This window comes from Equus asinus, chromosome 6 (genome assembly GCF_041296235.1).
Source record: "Equus asinus isolate D_3611 breed Donkey chromosome 6, EquAss-T2T_v2, whole genome shotgun sequence".
In the NCBI taxonomy this organism is placed as follows: domain Eukaryota; kingdom Metazoa; phylum Chordata; class Mammalia; order Perissodactyla; family Equidae; genus Equus; species Equus asinus.
The window spans coordinates 6,397,217-6,420,782 of record NC_091795.1 but is presented as its reverse complement, the minus strand read 5'-3'; the positions used below and the strand labels follow the sequence as shown (position 1 = coordinate 6,420,782).

The following is a 23,566-nucleotide window of genomic DNA, read 5'->3' as shown; positions in this document are numbered from 1 at the left end:
TGTGCTCTGCCGGGGACTGCTCCCGGGTGAGAGCACCGTGAGGCTTTGCCTGTACTGCTCCTCTCTCCATAGAGATTCAGTGTTTCTCCCATGTGGACGTCCATCTGTCATGGCTAATAGGATCCTGACCTGAGGGAAGGTTGAACCAAACACCAGTCAGTCCCCATGTGCCCCTCAATTACCCAGGACGCTTAGGCAGATTGTCTAACAGGTTTCTGCTTCTCGCCCTTTTCATCCTGGCCTCAGGGACAACATGGATTCAGGAAATTGTGGATATGATTGAACAGAATGGGGATGTGGCAAAATGCCAGCGAGCCATCATTCAACACCGCCATCCTTTCATCGAGTGGGCACGGCCACCCCAACCCTCTGGTAAGGGCTCTTCCCTCACTGCCCCATCTCCTTTCTTTCTTTTTTCAGACCTTATTTTTTAGAGCCGTGTTAAGTTTACAACAAAACTGAGAGGGAAGTACAGAGATTTCTCTGTCCCCACACATGCATAGCATCCACCATTATCAGTATCCCCCCCTCCCCACAGTGGTATACTTGTTACCACTTTGTTGATGAACCTACACTGACACATCATCATCACCCAAAGTCTGAAGTTCACATTAGGGTTCACTCTTGTACATCCTATGGGTTTAGACAAATGTATAACAACATGTATCCTCCATTATAGTATCATACAGAGTATTTTCACCCCCCCTAAAATCTCTCTGCGCTCTGCCTCTTCATTCTTCCCCCTGCCCTCACTCCCTAGCAAACACTGATCTTTTTACTGTCTCCATACTCCCCTCCAAACACTGATCTTTTTGCTGTTCTGCCTTTTCCATAATGTCGTACAGTTGGAATCAAACAGTATGTAGTCTTTTCAGGTTGGCTTCTGTCTTTTTTTTTTTTTCCTCCTGAGGAAGATTAGCCCTGAGCTAACATCTGCTGCCAATCCTCCTCTTTTTGCTGAGGAAGACTGGCCCTGAGCTAACATCCATGCCCGCCTTCCTCTACTTTATATATGGGACGCCTGTCACAGCACGGCTTGCCAAGCAGTGCCATATCTGCACCCAGGATTGGAACTGGCAAACCCCAGGCAGCCAAAGCAGAATGTGCAAACTTAACCGTTGCACCACCCGGCCGGCCTGGCTTCTTTCTTTAGTCATATGCATTTAAGTTTCCTCCATGGCTTGATAGCTCATTTAGTTTTAGCACTGAATTCTATTCAGTGTCTGGATGTACAGAGTTTATTTATCCATTCGACTACTGAAGCCTCTCAGTTGCTCTCCTTCTTTCTTTCTCTTCCTCTCTCTGTCCTTCCTCTGTCTTCTGCTCTCTCTTCTGTGTCTTTGTCTCTTTTCTTTTTCTCTCTCCTGTCTCACCTTTCTCCCTCTCTCCCTTCCTTTTCCTCTTTCTCTCTCTCATTTCTAATGCCATATGTTTCCTCTTCTTTTCTTCCTCTCCCCTTCTTTCTTCATATTATCTAAGATTATTTGCCAAAAGTGGGTCACCACATCAGAAGGATTCTTACCCTCTGGCCATTGCTATTGCAGAACACATGGAGAAGGCAGAAAGCTACTTACGAGCAATTCACACCTTCTCTCCTTACTCCACTCCTATAAAAGCCAGGTGCAGCCAGGGGAGTGCCCGATAATTGACTATAAAATGCACTTGGAGCCAACTACTTCTGTTCAGTAGAGAAGCCTTTTTCAGGTAATACTCAACCTAGAAATTTTTCTTTTCTCACACACACACACACACTCAAAACAAAAATAAAGCTCAAAAAGACAATCAGAAGACAAAGGAAGCCATTCCAGGTAACTTGCAGCTGCTGGAAGTGTTTTTGCAGAACAAGGAGAGGAGGAAGGCCTACTCCCCGAAGTTTCAGAGTAGATCAGTGTAATCAAAAATTGGAAACACAAGTAGCTAGAGCTATAAAAATGTCGTCCATGCAACTTTACTTTTGGAGTCTGACCTGGGAACAATTGTTGGCAGAGACTGATACATCTCTACAAATACCTTGAGCCAGAAAAGTTCCTGATTTGATGCACATGAGACACCTGTAACCTGCACAAGAGTGTGCCAGAATATCCTCGATGCACCTTGTTTTTCCTTATTCTTCTCCCTGCCAGGCCCTCTGCCTCCCTAGCCTTCAGTTCCCATCTATTTGGTTGACCACTAGCTTTGCAATCCAGTGCCTGGTCTGGCCCTGGACTATCTGTGGGGTTCTGACCTCACACACAGGCTACCTTCTGCTTGCTTAACTGTGGTAGTACTCCGCATCATGCAGGGCCTTCCATTTTCATTTGTGTCTGGTCTTCTGACCCCTGGAGCAGCAGGATGGTATAATGGTTAGGGATGACCAGGGTTTAAATCCTGATGTCACCGTTCATCCATGACCCTTAGCAAGTTTCTTACCCTCTCTGTATTACAGTTTCCTCAGCTGCAAAATGTCAATAGACTTAGTGCCTACCTCAAAGAGCTGTTGTGAAGTTAATATCTGTAAAAACCTTACAAAAGTGCCTGGTATAGAGTAGATACTATTTAAGTGGCAGGTATTCCTGACCAACTCTTCAGGCTGAATCCCTTGCCCAACAACCCCATGTGTTCCCTGGGTCATCCAAGCCCAGCTTTTTATCTTATTTCTACATACCACTTCTACCACCATTGTCTTACCTCTGACAATTTGGGAGACTAAGAAGAGAAAAAAGGCCTAAGCATGATTTCTAATTAGGTATTCTCAGCAGTGAGGAGCAGAGTGTCCAATCACTAAGTCAGTATAAGAAAAAGGATGAAGTTTTTCTCAAGTCAATGCCAGTAGCTGTAGGACTTCAAGAAAGGATGCTAACCAATCACCCAGCATGGCATGTCATACAGAAACCAGGATGGTTCTTCATGACCCTGTGTCTAAAGAGGTAACGGTTATAGGCTTTATGGTCTTTCCAGCCACAAATAGACAGATGCTATGTAGAGACTCAGCTGTGTGGTGGTTTTATTTCAGAGTAGATTATCTCTGCCAGCAGAGGTAAGGAGTACCATTAGCAGAGGAAGGTGGTTGCTGATATAGATGGATGGGTGTTAGTCAAGTATACCAACCACCCTAGAGGGTTCTGGAGTGGGCAGACACTGCAGGACACTGTGTGAGTTTGTGCCCTGCATGGTCAGTCTCCCTCCCAGACCTCCTTCCACCCTTCCACCAATTCCTGGCTATAGAGCTCTTTGATGACAAAGGCATAGCATCTGTGACCTAGTTAGAACAGGACTGGAAAGAATTTGAAAAGACACGTGTGTGTGTGTGAATTGTATATAGGTAAAATCGAAGAATGACTCCTTCAGTTGAACAAACATTTATACTATAGGCCCCGTGCTGCACATAAGACTCCACACTTCCATTTGCACTCAAGAAATTCATGGTCCCATGGAAGAGACAAATTCAGACTATATAATGACAAGACGTGAGTATGTTGGGTAGAGGTTAGCCTATGATGCTGTTGGCAGGGTGAGAGGAATGTGACCAAAGACCAATTCTTGGAGAAGATGATACCTGAAATGATAAGCTGCTATTATTGTTGTCAAGTATCTTTCTGTCTTTCCTGCCAGACCATAAGCTCCTTGTGCAGATGATGAAAGCCCAAAATGACTCAATTTGCCCCTTTCATCTGCAGGGTGGGTTTGGGAATAGACTTTGTAGCCTGGGGTGTATTCATAGACATTCTCACCCTGTGCTTCTTAACCCAGAGGCTGAGTAATCGTGGCAGTGTGCCAGAGGAAGGAGACAACCCAAGTAGCTTTTCTGGAGATTGATGAGAGACAGAGAGAGGGAGAGAAGGAGAAAATGTAAAATTTACCAGCATTTGTGAAAGAAAACACTGATGGAATGCTTTATGTAAAGCCCCAAATCCACAGAACCTGTCTTTGCTGTCGGGGTTCTTTGGCAGAGAAGTTTGCATGTGCAGCTGGGCCAAGCCTGCCAGGAGGGCTGCATGCAGGAGGAGGAAAGCTCAAGGCTACCAGCCTCCTTCCTACATAGGGGTCGTTTGAACCTGAGAACTGGGAGTCCCAGATGAGCAAATATGCTCAGGGCAGCTGTCTTCACAGCCTTTCTTCTCTCTTCTTCTTCTTTCTTCTTCTCACCTCTCTATCTTGCAGCTCCCTCTTCATTTTGGACCCTTGGAAGTCCCATTATTTTCTTGTGAGCCCAGTTATGCATTGAAGTTTGTGGTGTTTTAATCAGAATCTGCAGGTGTTTTATAACAGCAGAAGTCTTTGTAATGTCCAGGCCACCACATTGCCACAGTCGAGGTGTCTGGAGAGACTCTTAAAGAGTGAGTGGGACTAACTAGGTGCATAGAGATTCCAAATAGAGTGCTTTTTACAAATTAATTTTGGCAATACCAACTGAAAGTAGAAAAATCTACAACATACCTGTAAAGACACAGGTAAACATGCAGGCACAGAGACTTTATCACGTCCATCTAAAATTTTAGCCAAGAATCAAGTACAATAATACAAACTCACTAGTTAGAAAAGAAGTTGAATCTAAATTGTGTTTCTGGCAGATGGAATAAGTTAAGGTACCTGCTCAGATGGCTAAAACTTTTTACTAATGTTTGTGAAGAAGATTCTTAAGATTTTTTTTATCCACCTAGTTTCCAAATAGTTTTTCTCTTCCCACCCGCCCCCCCCCACTATGAGAATTACATCCCTGACGTTTGTACTTCAAAGGCCCAGATGAGAGTTCCTCAGAAGACCAGACAGAGCATTTACATCTCAAAGGCACAGGGAAAGAATACAAGGAAGGACTCTTGTTTCCCAAGGCCAGAATGTTTATAATACCTACAAGCCTTTTGAGATGAATAGGTGAGGTTTTGGAATTGGTGAAAAGGATAGGTGGACTTTGAATTCTTTCTGGAGCTGCATCTCAGGTTTTTGCAAAGATTTGTAAGATAAGGGCAGTTGCTCTTAATTCTTCAAAGAATTGGGTCCGAAGCCTCAATGATATAGAGTTCAAACTGCCCATCCAATTACATTATTCTCTGTTTGCTTCTTTATATCAGGGAGAAGATCTTCAACTAAGATAGAAATCAAAAGGATTCCTATGTTCTAGATTTAGAGCTTCATCTTTAGAATGTTTTCCTTTCCCTCTGGGTACATTTAGCTCAGAGAATCCTTTAAAAAAAAGTTCCTCTCAGATTCTGAATGTCAGCTTCCAATACGCCTGTCAACGAAAATAATCCATAACCAATCTATAAATGAAAATTTGGGTGAGTTTATTCTGAGCTTAAATCTGAGAATTATAACCCGAGAGAGTCTTTCCACAAAGGAACAGAGCACTCCAAAGAAATGGGGGTATACAGGGTGGTTATATACCCTCAAAGAGTATGTTTCACATATGATTGAAATGTCCCTTTCACAATAGACACGAGACTGCTCTGTCAGCACAGCAATTGATGGAAATGGCAGATAGGTCTGCTGTCTCGGTGAACACAGCAGCTTGGCAGGTCTGTTGCCTTGAGCTGGGAGGTCACAGATGAGCACTGCAATCAGTTCCCAGCCTAAAGAAACATGCTTAATCTTTAAGGAGATGCCAATGTTAGGAGGGGGAGGTAAGTTGCACCTTTATCTCGAAATGTCTAAGCAGATATACAATGCATGCTCAATGGCCACAGTCAGGCCCTTTTGGAACAAAGTCAGGCCGTATTAGGTTTATACCAAATGGCTTCCTCATATATGATGCGGGGTCGGTGAGCTGAGGAGTCGAAAGAAAGATTTCTTAGACTCTCAAGATCTGGCAGTAGTGCTCTTTTATTTAGAGAATAGTATAGAATAGCATGGGGACAGGACCCATGGGCAGTCAGAGCTTCTGTTGCTGCCGCTTCTGCTGCCCCCGCTGGCATGGGGACAGAGCCCATGGGCAGGCAGAGCCGCTGCTGCTGCCCCCGCTGGCATGGGGACAGGACCCATGGGCAGGCAGAGCTGGTGTGTGGGGACAGGACCCACGGGCAGTCAGAGCTCCTGCTGCTGCCCCGAGTTGAGGATTAGGGCTAAATTTAAGGCATGGGTATGTGAGTCATCTCTTTACAAGACAAAGGAAAAAAAGTTAAAATGGTACCAGTGCCGGTAGGGTCCGGCCATTGGGCGGTCCCACAACTTTTAGATAAGAATCAAACCGGATTGAGTAAATGGCAGAAGTCACCACTCAAATATTATCTTCAGCTAAAGACAAAGGAGGATTTTGGGGTGGGGGGTCAGTTACATGAGGTTGCCAGACAGTAAACAACTTAAGTTCTTGCCTTCCCCATTAAGAGTTTCCAGAGATAAGGCCGTCCCCCCTTCCTCCTGGCGCAGGGAGATTTCCTTCACAAATGCAATTGTCTCTGATCAAAGGGCAAGTAAATTCCACTCCTCGGAGCCTGATTCTCATCTGCAGTTTTAAAATTAACCAGCCTAAAAATCCTCATCATAAACTGTTTTAAATTAAGCAGCCTAAAAATCCTCATCAATATACTCCAATATATCCTATTGCTTGCCATTTCAATTTGTCACAGCCAACTTCTGACCACAGAGCCTTAGAAAATCCTTTCAACTATCTCGTCAGATTTCAACCAAGACAAACAATAAATGTTTCTGGCAGTATTGGACAACCCCCTTTGGATGCAAGAGGTATCCAAAGAGGGTGCAAAGGATACCGTCCTCTGAAGACCCAGGGCCACTCCCAAAGCTAGCTGGAAGAAAGAAAGACTTAGATAGTTTCCCTGAGAGGTGGCAAATAATAGGACCCAGCCACAAGTGGAGTGTAACCCATGTTTCTGTCCTGCTTCATCTAGCCACAAATGGGGTGCAACCCACATTTCTGTCCTGCATATTTTTCTGCCCCCAACCTGATGGTTGAGCTGCCTGCACATGCAAGAACCAAAAACCTGCATGCCCCAAGCAGGTAGAAAGCCAAGTCAGGTTATCAGGACATAAAATGGAACATGCAAGAAGGCAATAGCTATTCCTGGGAAAGAAAGGTTAAAATAACCAATAACCTTGGTAAAAAGGATAGGTGGACTTTGAACCATTTTTTGGGCTTCCAGATCCTACCAGTATGTGCATAAGCTGATAAAGATCTGGCAGCCAGGGGTCATAGGCTCCAATAAGGATTCTAAATTCTTCAGAAAACCGTTGGGGATCCTCCCTGGGTTTAGGAAATTCTTTAACTATGGTCCTTAGTTTGGTCTTTGACCAAGAAGTGAAAGATAACTGAAGAGGATTGCCTGCAGCCTTAGTGGTCTTATTTGAAAAGGTAAGTGTTTAATAGCCTCTTCAGAGTAGAAAGGCAATTCAGACGGAGGATTAATAGAAGGATATAGGGGAGAAGTAAGAGCTGCATCAGTCTTATTGTCTTCCGTTGTAGGTACCTCTTGTGTCCTTAATTTTTCATTAGCCTTTTGCAACAAATCTTTCAGTGAGGCTATTTTGGAATCTTGAAGTCTTTTGGAAGCTTCTGCATACCTATTAAAATAGTTATCCCATTCTGTTTCTTTGATTTGGGAAGCCTTGTTTTCAAGTGCAATTCTTAAATGAATGATCTTGTCTAATTGGAACATTCCCCATAATGGCCACTGTAATTCTAGGTTATCTTAATAAGATTTTGCCATTTTTGTCACTATCTACAGCTCCCAAGACCACAGTTCTTAGACATAAAATGAGCAGGTCTGGGGCCGGCCCAAAGGCGCAGTGGTTATGTTCGCATGTTCTGCTTCGATTGCCCGGGGTTTGCCAGTTTGGATCCCAGGTACAGACATGTCACAACTTGGCAAGCCATGCTGTGGCAGGCGTCCCACATATCAAGTAGAGTAAGATGGGCACTGATGTTAGCTCAGGGTCAGTCTTCCTCAGCAAAAAGAGGAGGATTGATAGCAGATGTTAGCTCAGGGCTAACCCTCCTCAAAAAAAAAAAAATGATCAGGTCTGCTGGAAGGTGGTGTCTCAATTCTTTGGCACTTAAGGATCCAATTTCCTTAGCTAAGCCTTTGGTCTCTTAGCGCCAAATTAATATCTAAGAGGGATGTGCCACTGGGTTGGGGATTATGTGGTGCATACCTCATTCGTGGAAATTTTCTTGAGGTTGACAGGTGACCTAGTATCAATCTAACCAGTTCTGTGACCAACTTATCCTAATGCAGGAGTCTTGGAGTTAGGTGTTGAACACACTAACAGCTTTTAAGTGCTCGATTCATGCCCACCAATTTTGTGGCCTTGGCTTCTAGATTCCCATTAGCAATAGCCTTTACCTCATGTCCACATTGACAGAAACCGACAGTAACCCGCCAAGAGAAGGCAATTCCCAATGGAGAACTGGGGACTGGGGAAAAGACTGAACCACCTAACCCCAACAAATGGAGATTGTGGACTGGAATTCCAAGCAAATGGGGGACTGCAGACTGAACCACCAGAAATTCCCAATGTGGAATCTGGGGGCAGAAACAAGGGCTGGGGTTTCCAATCAAATAAGGAGCTGCAGACTGAACCGAGGGGCTTGGGTTCCAGGTGGACCCATCTGCTAGCTCAAGCTGACCTGCCCTAGACTGGAGAGCCAATTAGATCGGGAGCCTGACACAAAGAGAGCAGAGCTCAGAACAGAGGGAACTTAGTCATGACCCTCGGAAACAACAAGAAAGACAGAACTCAAAAGGTTTGCAGGTACTCATACCTGTGTTTCTTGTTGTCCCTGAAGCCATCAGAAGTTTCCCTCGAATTCCATCACTGCCACCATAACTATTAAAAAACAAAATTCAGCTGAGTAAATTTTAAAGATCTTATTGGCTTTATTGAGCAAGTCATGAGTCAGGCAGCTTTAGACTTTAATAGGCAGACAGGAGTGGAGACAAGGAAGCTATACTAACAAAAAGTGGGTTGGTTATTGCAAAGTCACTTTCCTTTAGGGTATGGCAGATCTGTCAGGCAGATGATCTCACTGCTGCTGACTGGGTAATTCCTGATTGACTAGTTTAAGATTCCATTTTTGAGACAGCCAAAACTGTAAGTAACTTAAGTATTAAGTCTCAGCTTGGTGATGTGGGGCTTAGTGTAACTGACTCCATTTTGGCCCTGTTGTCTTGTTTTTAACAGTAACGAGAGCTTCAACTTCAGACCCAATCCCTCTCAGGGTAAAGAGCTTTGTCCTCATCCTCTTTACTGGGATCTGGCAGATTCTTCCTCCTCTGCAAGCCCAGAAGAATACCCAATCCCACAATGGTCAGATGGACCACAAGTACAGTTCACAGGAGGGAGAGGGCAGTTTGCACTCAGAGTGCCATTCCCTGGGATCCAGGTTTTTAAAAGTGACATATGGCAACAGTACTCCCAGAATTATTGGCAGGGTTAGGGAGAGGCATCTTCTCCTCAGGTTCCTTGCTATCCTGTCCTCATCTTTGGAAAACCAGGCACTGACTAGAGAGGGCCAGCTCCTCAGTCGACTCAGCTTGGTGCTCAGAGGACCAGAGAGGGGGAAGCTTGCTTCAGAGCATAACTTGTTGATGCCCATTTAAAATAAAGTGCTATTTTATTATCACGTTTTTTCCCCAGTTTTTAGAAACAACCTCTTGCATTTAGCCAGCCTTCCTGATCCTTCACGTAGAGGAATCCAACAATGTCACCTAACAGCATCAATCACTCGAGATTCTTGGAGCTATTCTATTTCTCAGCACTAATTCTGTTCACTCCCTGGAGTTGTTTGCATGAGCCTCTGATTCCAACTCTAGAATGGAAACTTCTTAGACGGAAGGACCATGTCTTCTTCTTTTTTTTTTTTTTAAGATTTTATTTATCCTTTTTCTCTCCAAAGTCCCCCGGTACATAGTTGCATATTTTCAGTTGTGGGTCCTTCTAGTTGTGGCATGTGGGATGCTGCCTCAGCATGGCTTGATGAACGGTGCCATGTCCATGCCCAGGTTCTGAACTGGCAAAACCCTGGGCCACCAAAGCAGAGTGGCGAACTTAACCACTCAGCCACAGGCCAGCCCCAGGATCGTGTCTTCTTTGTCTTTGTTTTTCCCTAAGCTCGGTTTAACACACTGATTTCACAGAGCAAGTTCCCAGTAAATGTTTTAAAAGAGAGAGTAGAAATCATGACTCACATGCCATCAAGTATATATGCTTTTGGAGATGAAACAAGTGACTGGTATGCAGGCCAGGCACATGGGCAGCCTGCTGCAGGCACACAGGAATGGGCACTGGATGGCAGGTGAGAGAGGCCTGTGCTCTGGTCCTGGCTGGCTCTGCCTCAACAAGACCTCATTTGTCTATTCTCACTTCCCTCCCCTCATCCTTAAAGTGATGGAGGAAATTAACTCTCAGCTCCCTTGCAGCTCTCAAGCTGTAGGAGTCTACAAAAGTGGAGGTAATAGCTAACATCCCATTATGAAATCCCAAAAGAAAGCCAAGAGACAAACAGAAAATAGGTGAGTGACGGAACATGCTGGACAGAGCCTGGAATATAAGTTCCTTATGCAATATTTGCATTACACAGACATTTCCTCTTGACTTACTTTAAAGGTGTGGAAAAAGCCAACACAATGCCCTCCCCACGGACCCTGAGGACTCACCTTCCCACTCAGCTGTTGCCTCCATCTTTCTGGGAAAACAACTGCAAGGTGAGTCAGCAACACCTTCCTGGGACATGAGGGAGAGGAAGTCTCTTGAGAGCAACACTCCAGGTCCCAACTCGGAACACCCATCATCATTTTACATCTCCACTCTTTCTGAAGTGTTCAGAGTTTATGAGCAATGGGAGAAAAATGTAAAGCTATACACTCAGCAGGATATTCACCTGAATAGTTTCAAACAAGACATGAAGGCAAAAGCCAGATTGAGTTTTTGGAAAGAATTGGAGAGGAAATGAGTGTCCACTGCTATTTCAGTAAGTCTGGCTGTGAAAGAAGGGGAGAAGGTGGTGACCCAAGGTTGTGGGTCACCTAAAGGCAACAATAAGCAGCTTTTGGACTCAGCACAACCAATACAAGTGTCATACCGTCTGGCTTTGCTGGCTATTAACTACAAGGGGCAATACCCCCAGAAAAGCTATCAGAAATAAGGGGGAAAGAGCCTGCTCTTAAATGGCCCATGCACAAACTCACTCATTTCAGAAAGCAACCTAAAACCACCAGAAAGAAAATTGCGTGGTCCTTTGGTGAAAAGAAACTCAGTTTATAGGCTCTGGGTGCATGTCAGCGAGAGGTGAGACTTCTCCAGGCTGGGATCACCTCTCCAGTGACTGAGACATTGGCAGCAGCCATTGTTATGACCTAGTACAGGCATGCTGACACAGACACTGGCAGACACCATTGGAGTTCTTCTCCTGGCCTGTTAGTTCAAGGGTCTGCCCCACTAACTAGAGCACTGATTTAACCCAGCTCAGCCAGGGCAAGCACCCTGCTCTAGGGAATGGCCCTGCCCAACAGCAAGCCCAGGATCAACTTGTGGACCCACGAGTTTGGGTATATGAGACCTCTGCTCTGCAGCAGAGTGAGTGGGTACACCTCTGGAGGGCAGGGTGTGCAAGAGTGGTGGGCCTGTGTTGGTGGAGTGTGCGGGGCCTCTACAGCAGGGCAAGTGGGTACACTTCAGTGGTTCAGTTGGGTGCACAGAGCAGGACTGTATTGATGGGGTGTGTGGGCCAGCAGACAATGGGGCTTATCAGCTGCAGCAGACTTGTGTTTCTCAAAGAGCCACATAGGGGATTGGCCCAACCTTCCAATGCCTGAAACAATTGTGTGCTGACATGCCTGGGGCCAACTCCACCTGCCTACACTCCTGAGAGAGCTGACAAAGCCTTACTTACAGCAATTGTAAGCCCCTAAGCCTAGCAACCAGCTACACTGGGGGCCTACTCACTTAACAGAAAAATTACAGCAAGAATGTGCTATTAGACCTTTCAGCCAACTGTACCAGGGCTCCCTATGCCTAATAAAGTGACTGAAAGGACAATAGCAGCTGCACACAGCTGAGTATTACAACCAGCCAGCCAGGGGGACAGCCTACCCTCCCCAGGCAACTGCAGCAAGAGCAACCCTGCTACAACAGAAGGACACACGTAGCCCACACAGGGGACACTCCTGGAACATTTGGAACTGATGATAAGAGGAAGTACACTACTGGACCTTGTAAGGCATTCTTACACATGGCCACTTCTCCAAGATCAGGAGACATAGCTGACCTACCTAATACATAGATATAAGCACAGAGAAAGAGATAAAATGAGGAGACAAAGAAATATGTTCCAAATAAGGGACCAGAACAAATCCTCAGAAAAAGAACTAAATGAAACAGAGATAAACAATCTACCTGATAAAGAGTACATACTAATAGTTATAAGGATGCTCACTGGTCTTGGGAGAAGAATGGATTAATTCAGTGAGATCTTCAACAAAGAATTAGAAAATATAAAAAAGAACAAATCAGAAATGAAGAATACAATAATGAAAATGAAAAATTCACTAGAGGAACTCAATAACAGAGTAGATGATACAGAAGAATGGATCAGTGACCTAGCAAAAGACTAGAGGAAATCACCCAATCTAAACAGATAAAAGAAATAATTTAAAAGAACAAAAATAGTCTAAGGGACCTTTGCAAAAACATCAAGCACACTAACACCCATATGATAGGTACCCCAGAAGGAGAAGAGAGACAAAGGGGCAGAGAAACTATTTGAAGAAATAAAGCTGAAAACTTTCCTAACCTAGGGAAGGAAATAGACATCAGGTACAGGAAGCACAGAGAGCACCAAACAAGATGAACCCACAAAGGCCTACACCAAGATGCATTATAATTAAAATGTCAAAATTAAAGATAGAGAGAGAATCCTAAAAGCTGCAAGAGAAAGGCAAGAAGTTACACAAAAAGGAAACCCCATAAGGCTTTCAGCTAACTTATCAGCAGAAACATTATGGGGTAGAAGGGAGTGGTATGATATATTTAAAGTGCTGAAAGGAAAAAACCTACAGCCAAGAATACTCTACCCAGGAAGGTTATCGCTCAGAATGGAAGGAAAGATAAAGAGTTTTCCAGACAAGCAGAAACTAAAGGATTTTATCACCAATAAACCAGCCTTACAAGAAATGCTAATGGGACTTATTTAAGTGGAAAAGAAAAGACCACAAACAGGAATAAGAAAATTATCACACACATGCGCAAAAAAAAAAACAATAAAGTCACTGTTAAGGGCAAATATACAGTAAAGGTAGCAGATCAACCACCTATGAAGGTAATATGAAGGTCAAAAGATGAAAGTAATACAATTATCTATTTCCATAATAAGAGGGTAATAGATGCACACACAAAAAAAGAGGTTGAATATGATATAAAAAACATGAAATGTGGGAAGAGAGGAGTAAAAGAGTAAAGTTTTTTTCAAGAGATCAAAGTTAAGAGACCGTCAGCTTAATACAATTGCTATATATGTAGGTTATTGTATATGAACCTCATGGCAACCACAAACCAGAAACCTATAATAAATACAGAAAAAATTAAGAGAAAGGAACTCAAACATGATACTAAAGAAAGCCATCAAACCACAAGGGAAGAGAGCAAGAGAAGAAAAAAAGAACAGAGAAGAACTACTAAAACACCCATAAAAAAAGCAGCAAAATGGCAATAAGTACATACTTATCAATAGCTACCTTAAATGTCAATGGACTAAATGATCCCATCAAAAGGCATAGGTTGGCTGATTGGATTTAAAAGAATACCCATAAATATGCTGCAAACAAGAGACAGACTTCAGACCTAAAGACACACACAAACTGAAAGTGAAGGGATGGAAAAAGATACTCCATGCAAATGACAATGAAAAGAAAGCTGAAGTAGCAATACTGATGTCAGACAAAATAGACTTTAAAACAAAAACTGTAACAAGTGACAAAGAAGGGCACTACATAATGATAAAGGGAACAATCCGACAAGAGGACATAACACTTGTAAATATCTATGCACCCAACACAGGAGCACCTAATATATAAAGCAGTTATTAACAGACACAAAAGTTGAAAAAGATAAGTAACACAATAATAGTAGAGGACTTTAACACTCCACATACACCAATGGACAGACCATCCAAACAGAAGATCAGTAAGGAAACATTGGCCTCAACTGACACGTTAGACCAGATGCACTTAGTAGATATATACAGAACATTCCATCCAAAAACTGCAGAATACACATTCTTTTAGAATGCACATAGAACATTCTACAGGATAGATCATATATTAGGCCACAAAGAAAGTCTCAATGAATTTAAGAAGATTGAAATATTAACAAGCCTCTTATCTAACCACAACAGTATGAAACTAGAAAACAGCTACAGGAGGAAAATTGGAAAAGCCACAAATATGTGTATATTAAACAAAACACTACTGAACAACGATTGGGTTAATGAAGAAATCAAAGGTGAAATCAAAAAATACCTGGAGACAAATGAAAATGAAAATATGACATGCCAAAATTTATGAGATACAACAAAAGCAGTTCTAAGAGGGAAGTTGATAGCAATATAAGCCTACCTCAACAAACAAGAAAAAGCTCAAATAAAAAATCTAACAGTGCACCTAAAGGAATTAGGAAAAGAAAAATCAGCAAAGCCCCAAATCAGAAGAAGGAAGGAAATAATAAAAATCAGAGCAGAAATAAATGAAATAGAGGCCAAAAAACAATAGAAAACAAATCAATGAAACGAACTGCTAGTTCTTTGAAAAATAAACAAAATTGACAAAACTTTAGCTGGACTCAACGAAGAAAAAAGGGAGATGGTTCAAGTAAATGAAATTACAAATGAAAGAGGAGAAATTACAACAGACACCTCAGAAAGATTATAAGAGAATACTATGAAAAGCTCTACATCAACAAATTGGATAATCTAGAAGAAATGGATAAATTCTTAGAATCATGCAACCTGCCAAAACTGAATCAAGAAGGAATAGAAAATCTGAATAGACCAATCACCAGTAAGGAGATTGAAATAGTAATCAAAAATCTCCCCAAAAATAAAAGTCCAGGACCAGATGGCTTCCCTGGTGAATTCCACCAAACATTCAAAAAAGGCATTAAGTCCTAATTATACCTATACTTCTCAAACTCTTTCAAAAAATTGAAGGGGAGGGGAGGTTTCCTAACTCATTCTATAAGGCCAACATTACCCTGATACCAAACCCAGACAAGAACAACACAAAAATAGAAAATTATAGGCTGATATCACTGAAGAACATCAATATAAAAGTCCTCAATAAAATACTAGCAAATATAATACAACAATACGTTAAAAAGATCATACACCATGATCAACTGGGTTTCATTCCAGGGATGCAGGAATGTTTCAACATCTGCAAATCAATCAACGCAATACAATCACATTAACAAAATGAAGAATAAAAATCACGTGATCATCTCAATAGATGCAGAGAAAGCATTTGAGAAGATATAGCATCCATTTATGATTAAAACTTGGAATAAAATAGGTATAGAAGGAAGGTACCTCAACATAAAAATGGCCATATATGACAAACCCACAGCTAATATCATACTCCACAGAGAAAAACTGAAAGGTATCCCTCTATGAACAGGAACCCAGATAAGGATGCCACTTTCACCACTTTTATTTAACATAGTATTGGAAGTACTAGCCAGAGTCATCAAGCAAGAAAAAGAAATAAAAGGGATCCAAATTGGAAGGAAGATGTAAAACTGTCACTATTTGCACTGACATGGTTTTACATAAAGAAAACCAAAAAGAATCCACCAAAATTTTTAGAAATAATAAGTGAATATGGTAGAGTTGCAGGATACAAAATCAACATGCAAAACTCAGTTGTGTTTCTATACACTAACAACAAAGTAGCAGAAAGAGAAGTTAGAATACAATCCCATTTACAATTGCAATAAAAAGAATAAAATACCTAGAAACAAATATAAACAAGAGGTGAAAGACCAGTACACTGAAAACTGTAAAACATTGTTGAAAGAAGTTGAAAAAGACACAATGAGATAGAAAGATATTCCATACTCTTAGATTGGAAGAATTAACATAGTGAAATGTCCATACTTCCTAATGTAATCTACAGATTCATTGCAACCCCTATCAAAGTGCCAATGACATTTTTCACAGAAATAGAACAAAGAATCCTAAAATGTATATGTAACTACAAAAGACCTCAATAACAAATAAATAAAATAAATAAAAATAAAAATAACAAAGAAATCCTGAGAAAGAAGAACAAAACTGGAGGCATCACACTCCCTGATTTCAAAGTATACTACAAAGTAATCAAAACAGTACAGTTCTAGCACAAAAATAGACACACAGATCAATGGAACAGAACTGAGAATTGAGAAATAAACCCACACATCTATGAACATTAATTTTTGACAAGGGAGCTAAGACCATACAATGGAGAAAGGAAAGTCTCTTCAATAAATGGTGGGAAAACTGTACAGTCACATGCGAAAGAATGAAAGTAGATTACTATCTTACAGCATACACAAAAATTAACTCAAAATGGATTAAACTTGAAGGTAACACCTGAAACCATAAAACTTCTAGAAGAAAACATAGGCAGTAGACTCTTTCACATCAGTGTTAGCAGTATATTTTCAAGTACCATGTCTGACCAAACAAGAGAAACAATAGAAAAAATAAACAAATGGGACTATATCAAACTAAAAAGCTTCTGCACAGCAAAGGAAACCATCAACAAAACAAAAAGACAATCTAACAATTGGAAGAAGATATTTGCAAACCATATATCTGATAAGGGGTTACTATCCAAAATATGTAAAGAACTCATACATCTCAACAACAAAAAACTAACCACACAATTTAAAAATGGGCAAAAGATCTGAACAGATATTTTTCCAAAGAAGATATCCAGATGACCAACAGCCACATAAAAAGATGTTCAACATCGTTAATTCTTAGGGAAATGCAAATCAAAACTACAATGAGATATCACCTCACACCCATCAGAATGGCTATAATTAACAAGACAAGAAATAACAAGTGTTGGAGAGGATGTGGGGGAAAGGGAACCCTCATACACGGCTGGTGGGAATGCAAACTGCTGCAGTCACTATGGAAGAAAGTATGGAGTTTCCTCAAAAAATTAAGAATAGAACTACCATACTATCCAGTTCTTCCACTGCTGAGTATTTATCCAAAGAACATGAAAACACAAATGCATAAAGATATACGCACCCCTATGTTCATTGCAGCATTATACACAATAGCCAAGACTTGGAAGCAACATAGGTGCCCATCAAGGGACGAATGGATGAAGAAGATGTGGTATACATACACAATGGAATACTACTCAGCCATAAGAAATGATGAAATCCAGCCATTTGTGACAACACGGATTGACCTTGAGGGTATTATGCTAAGTGAAATAAGTCAGAGGGAGAAAGTCAAATACCATATGATCTCACTCATAAATAGAAGATAAAAACAACATAGAGACAGAGATTGGGTTGGTGGTTACCAGAGGGGAATGGGGCAGGGAGGGGGGTAAAAGGGGTGATTAGGCACATGTGTATGGTGATGGATGGTAATTAGTCTTTGGGTTGTGAACATGATGTAATCTACAGAATTCAAAATATAGTGATGTACACCTGAAATTTATATAATGTTATAGTCCAATGTTACCTCAATTTAAAAAAAGAAAAAAAGAAATACTCATTTTATTACCAATAAAAAAAAAAGAACCTGTAGCCACAAGCCTCCTTTCTCAAGGGTTTGAGGATCAAATTAGTACTTCTCGCATTGTCCAAGAAACTGCAAGCTAAGAACTTAGCATAAGGTGGTCTCCATTGCCAGTGTCTCCAGGACGCCTGACAGAAGCAAATACAGATCCTCTCTGGAGGGCCATAGCTTCACCTTGGGCCTGACAGTTTTCCCACTTGAGCTTTCCATCTCACGTTACAAAATACACAAAGGAACAAGCTACCATGAGAGAGTATCTGCAGAAAGAGAGCAGAGTTAGACCTCAAGAGCGTCAGATGATAAACTTAGCAGATATGGAAACAAAAGAAAAATGTCTAAGTTGCATAAGGAAATGAAAGATTGAATTAAAAATAAAGTAATAAGATACTATTTTTTAAAACAGAATTTTTTACTAAATTTATCAAATAAATAAACAGGATTTCTATAACAGAAAAAATATACAGTTATTTAATTTAAAAACTCAAGAATAGGTAAAGTGCAGAAGAGATACAGCTAAAGAGAGAGTTAGTGAACTTGGAGAGAGAGATGGGATGAAGTTTTGAGGAGACAGGAAAGAAGGGAGTCTTGTGGTTGGAGCTGAGATATATGAGAGGAAGCAAAGAAGAGATTAATAAAATGATTATCAAGAAGCAATGAAGTGAAAGCCAACCGGAAGTTTAAAAATTTAAGAATTCATGTGGATTTTAAAATCCCCACATGCAGAAGCACCAGGGCTGGTCAGGAGGCAGAGGGAGTGAGGGTAAAACGCGGGCGAGAGCTTTTATTGCGGTTTCTGAAGGAAGAAATGGGTGAGACAGCTCAGCAGGTTTAGGATTGGGTAGGTTGAATGATTTCAGTGGGCTCTGGGGCATAGGGATTGTCATCTGGTCCTGGCCCTGGGGTGATTAGAGCAGCTAGACAGTGGCTCAATGTGTGAGAGCCCAAGAAGGGATGTGTTTGAGGTGTGGGCTCTGGATTGGTTAGTTTGCATGTGAAAAGTGAGGTTGATGGTGAGCTGTTTACTCTCTCTAGGAACTGGCTAACCCTAGGAGGGGCAGTTCATCCAGCACCAAAAAGACCCCAAGAAGTCAAAGGATCAGAATACAGAAAATAAAAGACATGGTTAATAGAATGCTATTGACATTTTGGGCCAGATAATTCTTTCTTGGGGATGGGGCTGGGTACTGTCCTGTGCATTGTAGAATGTTGAGCAGTATCCCCGGCCTCTACTTCTTAGATGCCAGTAGCACTGCCACCCCCAGTTTTGACAACCAAAAATATCTCCAGACATTACCAAATGTCCACCCCTAGCAGGCAAAATCATTCCAAACTGAGAAGCACCATTTTAGGGTAAAAAATCAGCATAGCATTAAAATGGCTAGTCGTGGATCTAAGACAGCTAGTCAATAAGGCCACTTTGAGATTGATGCTGTTCGAATGTGAGTTAAGTACCTAGAAGTCACAATGAGATAAAAGGTCAGATTTGGTTAAAATGAAAGACTGGGAGAGTGGAAGGATACAGGGTTGTGATCAAAATGAAACCTAATGGGATGCTTAGTAGAGGAAGAGTTGAAGTGATTAGAGATGAAAATAGTAGAGTCAATGAGGCCAGAAAGAAAAATTGCTATTTTCTTTCACCATGGCCCAAACTCTTAAATCGTGAAGCTTCCTGCTTCAGGTCATAGTTTCTAGAGAAAGATTAGACTCTGACACTATGGGGACATGAGAAGTCAGGCTACTTCATAGGAGTGAGTTAGGAATAGAGAGCAGAATTGGCAGAGAAGCAGGGATAGCCAGAAGAGAGGGAGGTCGCAAGGCCAAGTCGAATTGCTGCACAGCAGACCTGAACAGGGTGTGTGCAACCACCTCAGGGTGGATCAGCCTAAATGAATTCTGTGAAAATTCACTTTTTGTACCTTCTTTTCACCCACTCCTCTTCTGACCCCAAAGTTCCTTTATGTAGCTCGAAATGCCAAAGACTGTATGGTTTCCTACTACCATTTCCAAAGGATGAATCAAGTGCTTCCCGACCCTGGTACCTGGGAAGAGTATTTTGAAACCTTCATCAGTGGAAAAGGTAAAGGATAATCCTTCACACATTTGCATTCCCACTCCAGCTAGGGTCACCTAGGAATCACACATAACATTTCGACTCCCTAGAATGTTGTGTGCCTCCTTAGACGTGTCATACCACAGACTGGGACTGGGCGGAACAGGCTGGTTACTCTCATAGTGAATACCCACAGCCCTAGCAAACAGCTCCCACCTGGTTTGAATCACCTGACCTGCAGAGTCACCCTCACTCCAAAGGGTATCTCTATCCCAATAAGATGGCATATGTGATTACGCATAACAAATGTGAAGCCGCTTTAGGTAGCATGTTAGGATAAATTATCCCAAGCCCGTCTCATTCCACCTTACCCTCAAAATCAAACAGATCAGCACTCCTAGGTTATATCTGATCCACAATTTGTTTTTTTCTCTTTCCAACACACTTCAGGTAAATAAAATTCCTAGCGGAAGGTTTTGTATGATCCCTGTATAGACGGTTCTGTTTCCTGTGTCTGTTACAGTGGGTTGGGGTTCCTGGTTCGACCATGTGAAAGGATGGTGGGAGATAAAAGACAGATACCAGGTTCTCTTCCTCTTCTATGAGGACATGAAGAGGGTGAGTAAAGGCCCTTCTGAAGAACCACTTCAGACCCAGGTACAGAGAAATCCCAAGCTGTTTCAGGTGCTTCTGGGAGGGACATCCTGAAGAATTTAAGTGTGTACTTGTGATACCTTCTTGCGGTCCAATGTAATGTTATCTTTGCCACAGGACCCGAAGTGTGAAATTCAGAAGGTGGTGCAGTTCATGGGAAAGAGTTTGGATGAAACAGTGCTAGATAAAATTGTCCAGGAGACGTCATTTGAGAAAATGAAAGAAAATCCCATGACAAATCGTTCTACAGTTCCCAAATTTATTCTGGACCAGTCCATTTCCCCCCTTCATGAGAAAAGGTTTGTGGGGCCTCAAATAATATGTAAATATAAGTATAAATCAAATACCCAGTTTGTCTAGTAACAACCTGCCTGCCTCTTAGCGAGATGTTAGGTTTTATTAATTTCAAGACAACGCATTTAGACTGTTCATAATATCTGCTGCTAATAAGGTTGAGGATTTAATCTTGCTATAGAAGAGAGCTCTCTGGGGTATTTGGTTGCAAGGAGCAGAGAGTCCCTCTAGCTAGCCCCCATACAAGGGGCTTGTTATGAGGATTCACATGGAGAAGCAAGGGAAATGTAGGCTCATAGACAATTAAGAGCGGGAGCCATTCTTGGTCCAGACCTCACAGGGCTCCCTGGATCTAAGGGTCGGGGCCTCAGCAGCAGGAGGTTATGGTTCTCTACTCTAACGCTTTCCCACTGACAGGACTCAGCTGCTTTCTACGTGTCTATTATGAGTGCCTTTCTACACTGACCAGACTCCTGTCTCTACCCCATTATACCTTTTTCCTACTTTATAGCTTTCCTGACTCAGTTTCTGCTCATAACTTGTCTTGACCATGGCCCAGACCTGCTCTCCACCATGGTTTTTAACTACAACTACTGCTGAGAACTGCCTCATTCTCTTAACATTTCTTAGCTGCAATTCCCAAAAGAGGAATTCTAATTGGCCCAGCTAATATTTTTTAAGGAAAAGAAAGCTTTATTACTTTTTAGTTTAAAAAGTAATACATGTCATTGTAAAAAACTACATCAATACAGAATTATGCACAAAAAAAGTTCTCTTCACCAAAACCCTGCTCCTCAGAAGTAACCACTAACAGTATAGAAGTCCCCTCCTTCTCTGTTTTATAAACACATAGTTTTCTTTTTCACAATGGTGGAACTATGGTGTACATACTGCTTTGCAGCTTCTTTTCTTCTTTTTTTTTCTTTTTAACACATGATTGAATTTATATTGTGGTATTTTCCAACCTACAACAGGCTCCCACGCTACCGAAACAAAGCAAAGAATTCCACTCTTTTCTCTTCAGATAATTCCTAGTGATGATTTGGCAAGTAGCCCTTCTTCAGAACCACACATACTCATCTTTCTATACACTCTCCTTCCCTCAGGTTTGCACGTAACAAAGATATATACTATGACGAAAGCTTGCTCCCTAAAACCCAAAATGTGGTCATGCTATACACTTTGCTCACCAGAATATCAGACATCCCTCCCGGGCCAGACATGTAGGTCCATGTAGCTCACTATTTTTAGAGGGCTCGTGTTGTACCAAAGTATGGATACATCATAATTTATTCAACTATTCCCCTAGTGATAGTCACTACAATTATTGTCATTTTCAATTTTTTTGTCTTTATGAATAATGCTAGAGTGACCATCTTTGGGCATATGTTCTTATGTCCTGATGCTTTTATTTCTGTTGCATAATTTTCCAGAAGAAGCATTGGTGGGACAAATACTATTTCCCCTTTTTAAACTTATTTTTTCTTTTCTAGGGGAAGATTCACCCTGAGCTAGCATCTGTTGCCAATCTTCCTCATTTTTTTTCTTCCCAAAGCCCCAGTACAAGGGGTATCCTACTTGTAAGTTGTTCAAGAAAAGGGTGCTTAGTGCATACAGGTTCTCACCTGCATTATCAACTCCCTCATCGTGGAATATCACACTGGTCATCCTAGCTCCTCTCTGTGAGCCACCACCACAGCACGGCAACTGACAGACAGGTGGTGCGGTTTCACAACGGGGAAGCAAACCCCAGCTGCCAAAGCAGTGAGCACCGAAATTTGACCACTGGGCCATCAGGGCTGGCTCTAAAATTATTTTAATAGTTACTGCTTAGTAAAAAATCATATCTCATTCATATTATTCCCAAAAGGCTTTTTTATTAAGATCTTATTTATATACAAAAATGCACAGCTCTTAAGTGTATAGATCAAGTTTTGATAAAATGTATACACCCAATAACCAGCACTCCAATCAAGATACCAGACATTTTCCTCACCCCAGAAAGTTCCCTGTCATACCCCTTTCCAGTCAAACTCTACCCCTAGACAACCACTGTTGTAATTTCTGTCACTACAGATTGATTCTCCCTGCTCTTAGATTTCATATAAATGAAATCATACAGTATGCACTTTGTTGTGTCTGGTGTCTTTTGTTCAATGTAATGTTTTGAGATTCCTCCATGTGGCTGTGTGTCAATGATTCTTTCTTTTTCATTTCTGTTTAGTAGTCCATTATGTGAATATACCACAGAGGGGGCCAAATCACTAGCTCCTTTGGGTCAATTGTCCACCCAATTTAAGAGGCCATTCACCTGCATATAGCACCATAGGGCAGCTTCTCAGAGCAGAGAGCTGCAGGTGGATGGGTATCCATTGAAGGGGAAGTTGGGTAAGGCAGGCATGTTGACAGTCACCCCAATTCTTTCCTCAGGCCAACAAAACTCTGAATCAGAGAATGACACTCCTTTCTGGGCTTTCTTCTTCTAGGAACTGTCGGGGATTGGAAAAACCACTTCACTGTAACTCAGAATGAGAGATTTGATGAAATCTATAGGCAAAAGATGGAAGGAATCTCAATAAACTTCTGCATGGAACTCTGAGTAAGACGTAAATAAAAAGGTGATGACAAGAATGCAGATGCTATCTTCAATCCTTCAACCCTAGCCAAAAGAATCTCTGAAAGCATATTGTAAATGTATATGATTGTGGTACCAACTATCTCTGTGATTATTAACAGTATGTACCAACTTAGTTTTTTAAAAAGACCATGTTTAATGCTTATTTTCTCAATCATTCTTTCCAAAGTAATAAATAGGATGGCTTAATAAACTAAGTAAAATACAA

General features: G+C 41.6%; 1 protein-coding gene across 1 annotated transcript in view; it reads left to right on the top strand.

Moving 5' to 3' along the window:
• The window catches only part of LOC106823945 (sulfotransferase 1C2), a 38,299-nt gene extending 14,733 nt beyond the window's left edge, over positions 1 to 23,566 (top strand). The window contains 7 exon segments of the mRNA XM_014829949.3: positions 247 to 372; positions 10,534 to 10,631; positions 19,676 to 19,802; positions 20,299 to 20,393; positions 20,547 to 20,711; positions 20,713 to 20,728; positions 23,210 to 23,566. Coding sequence (XP_014685435.3) covers positions 247 to 372; positions 10,534 to 10,631; positions 19,676 to 19,802; positions 20,299 to 20,393; positions 20,547 to 20,711; positions 20,713 to 20,728; positions 23,210 to 23,322 — 740 coding nt within the window. The 3' untranslated portion in view covers positions 23,323 to 23,566.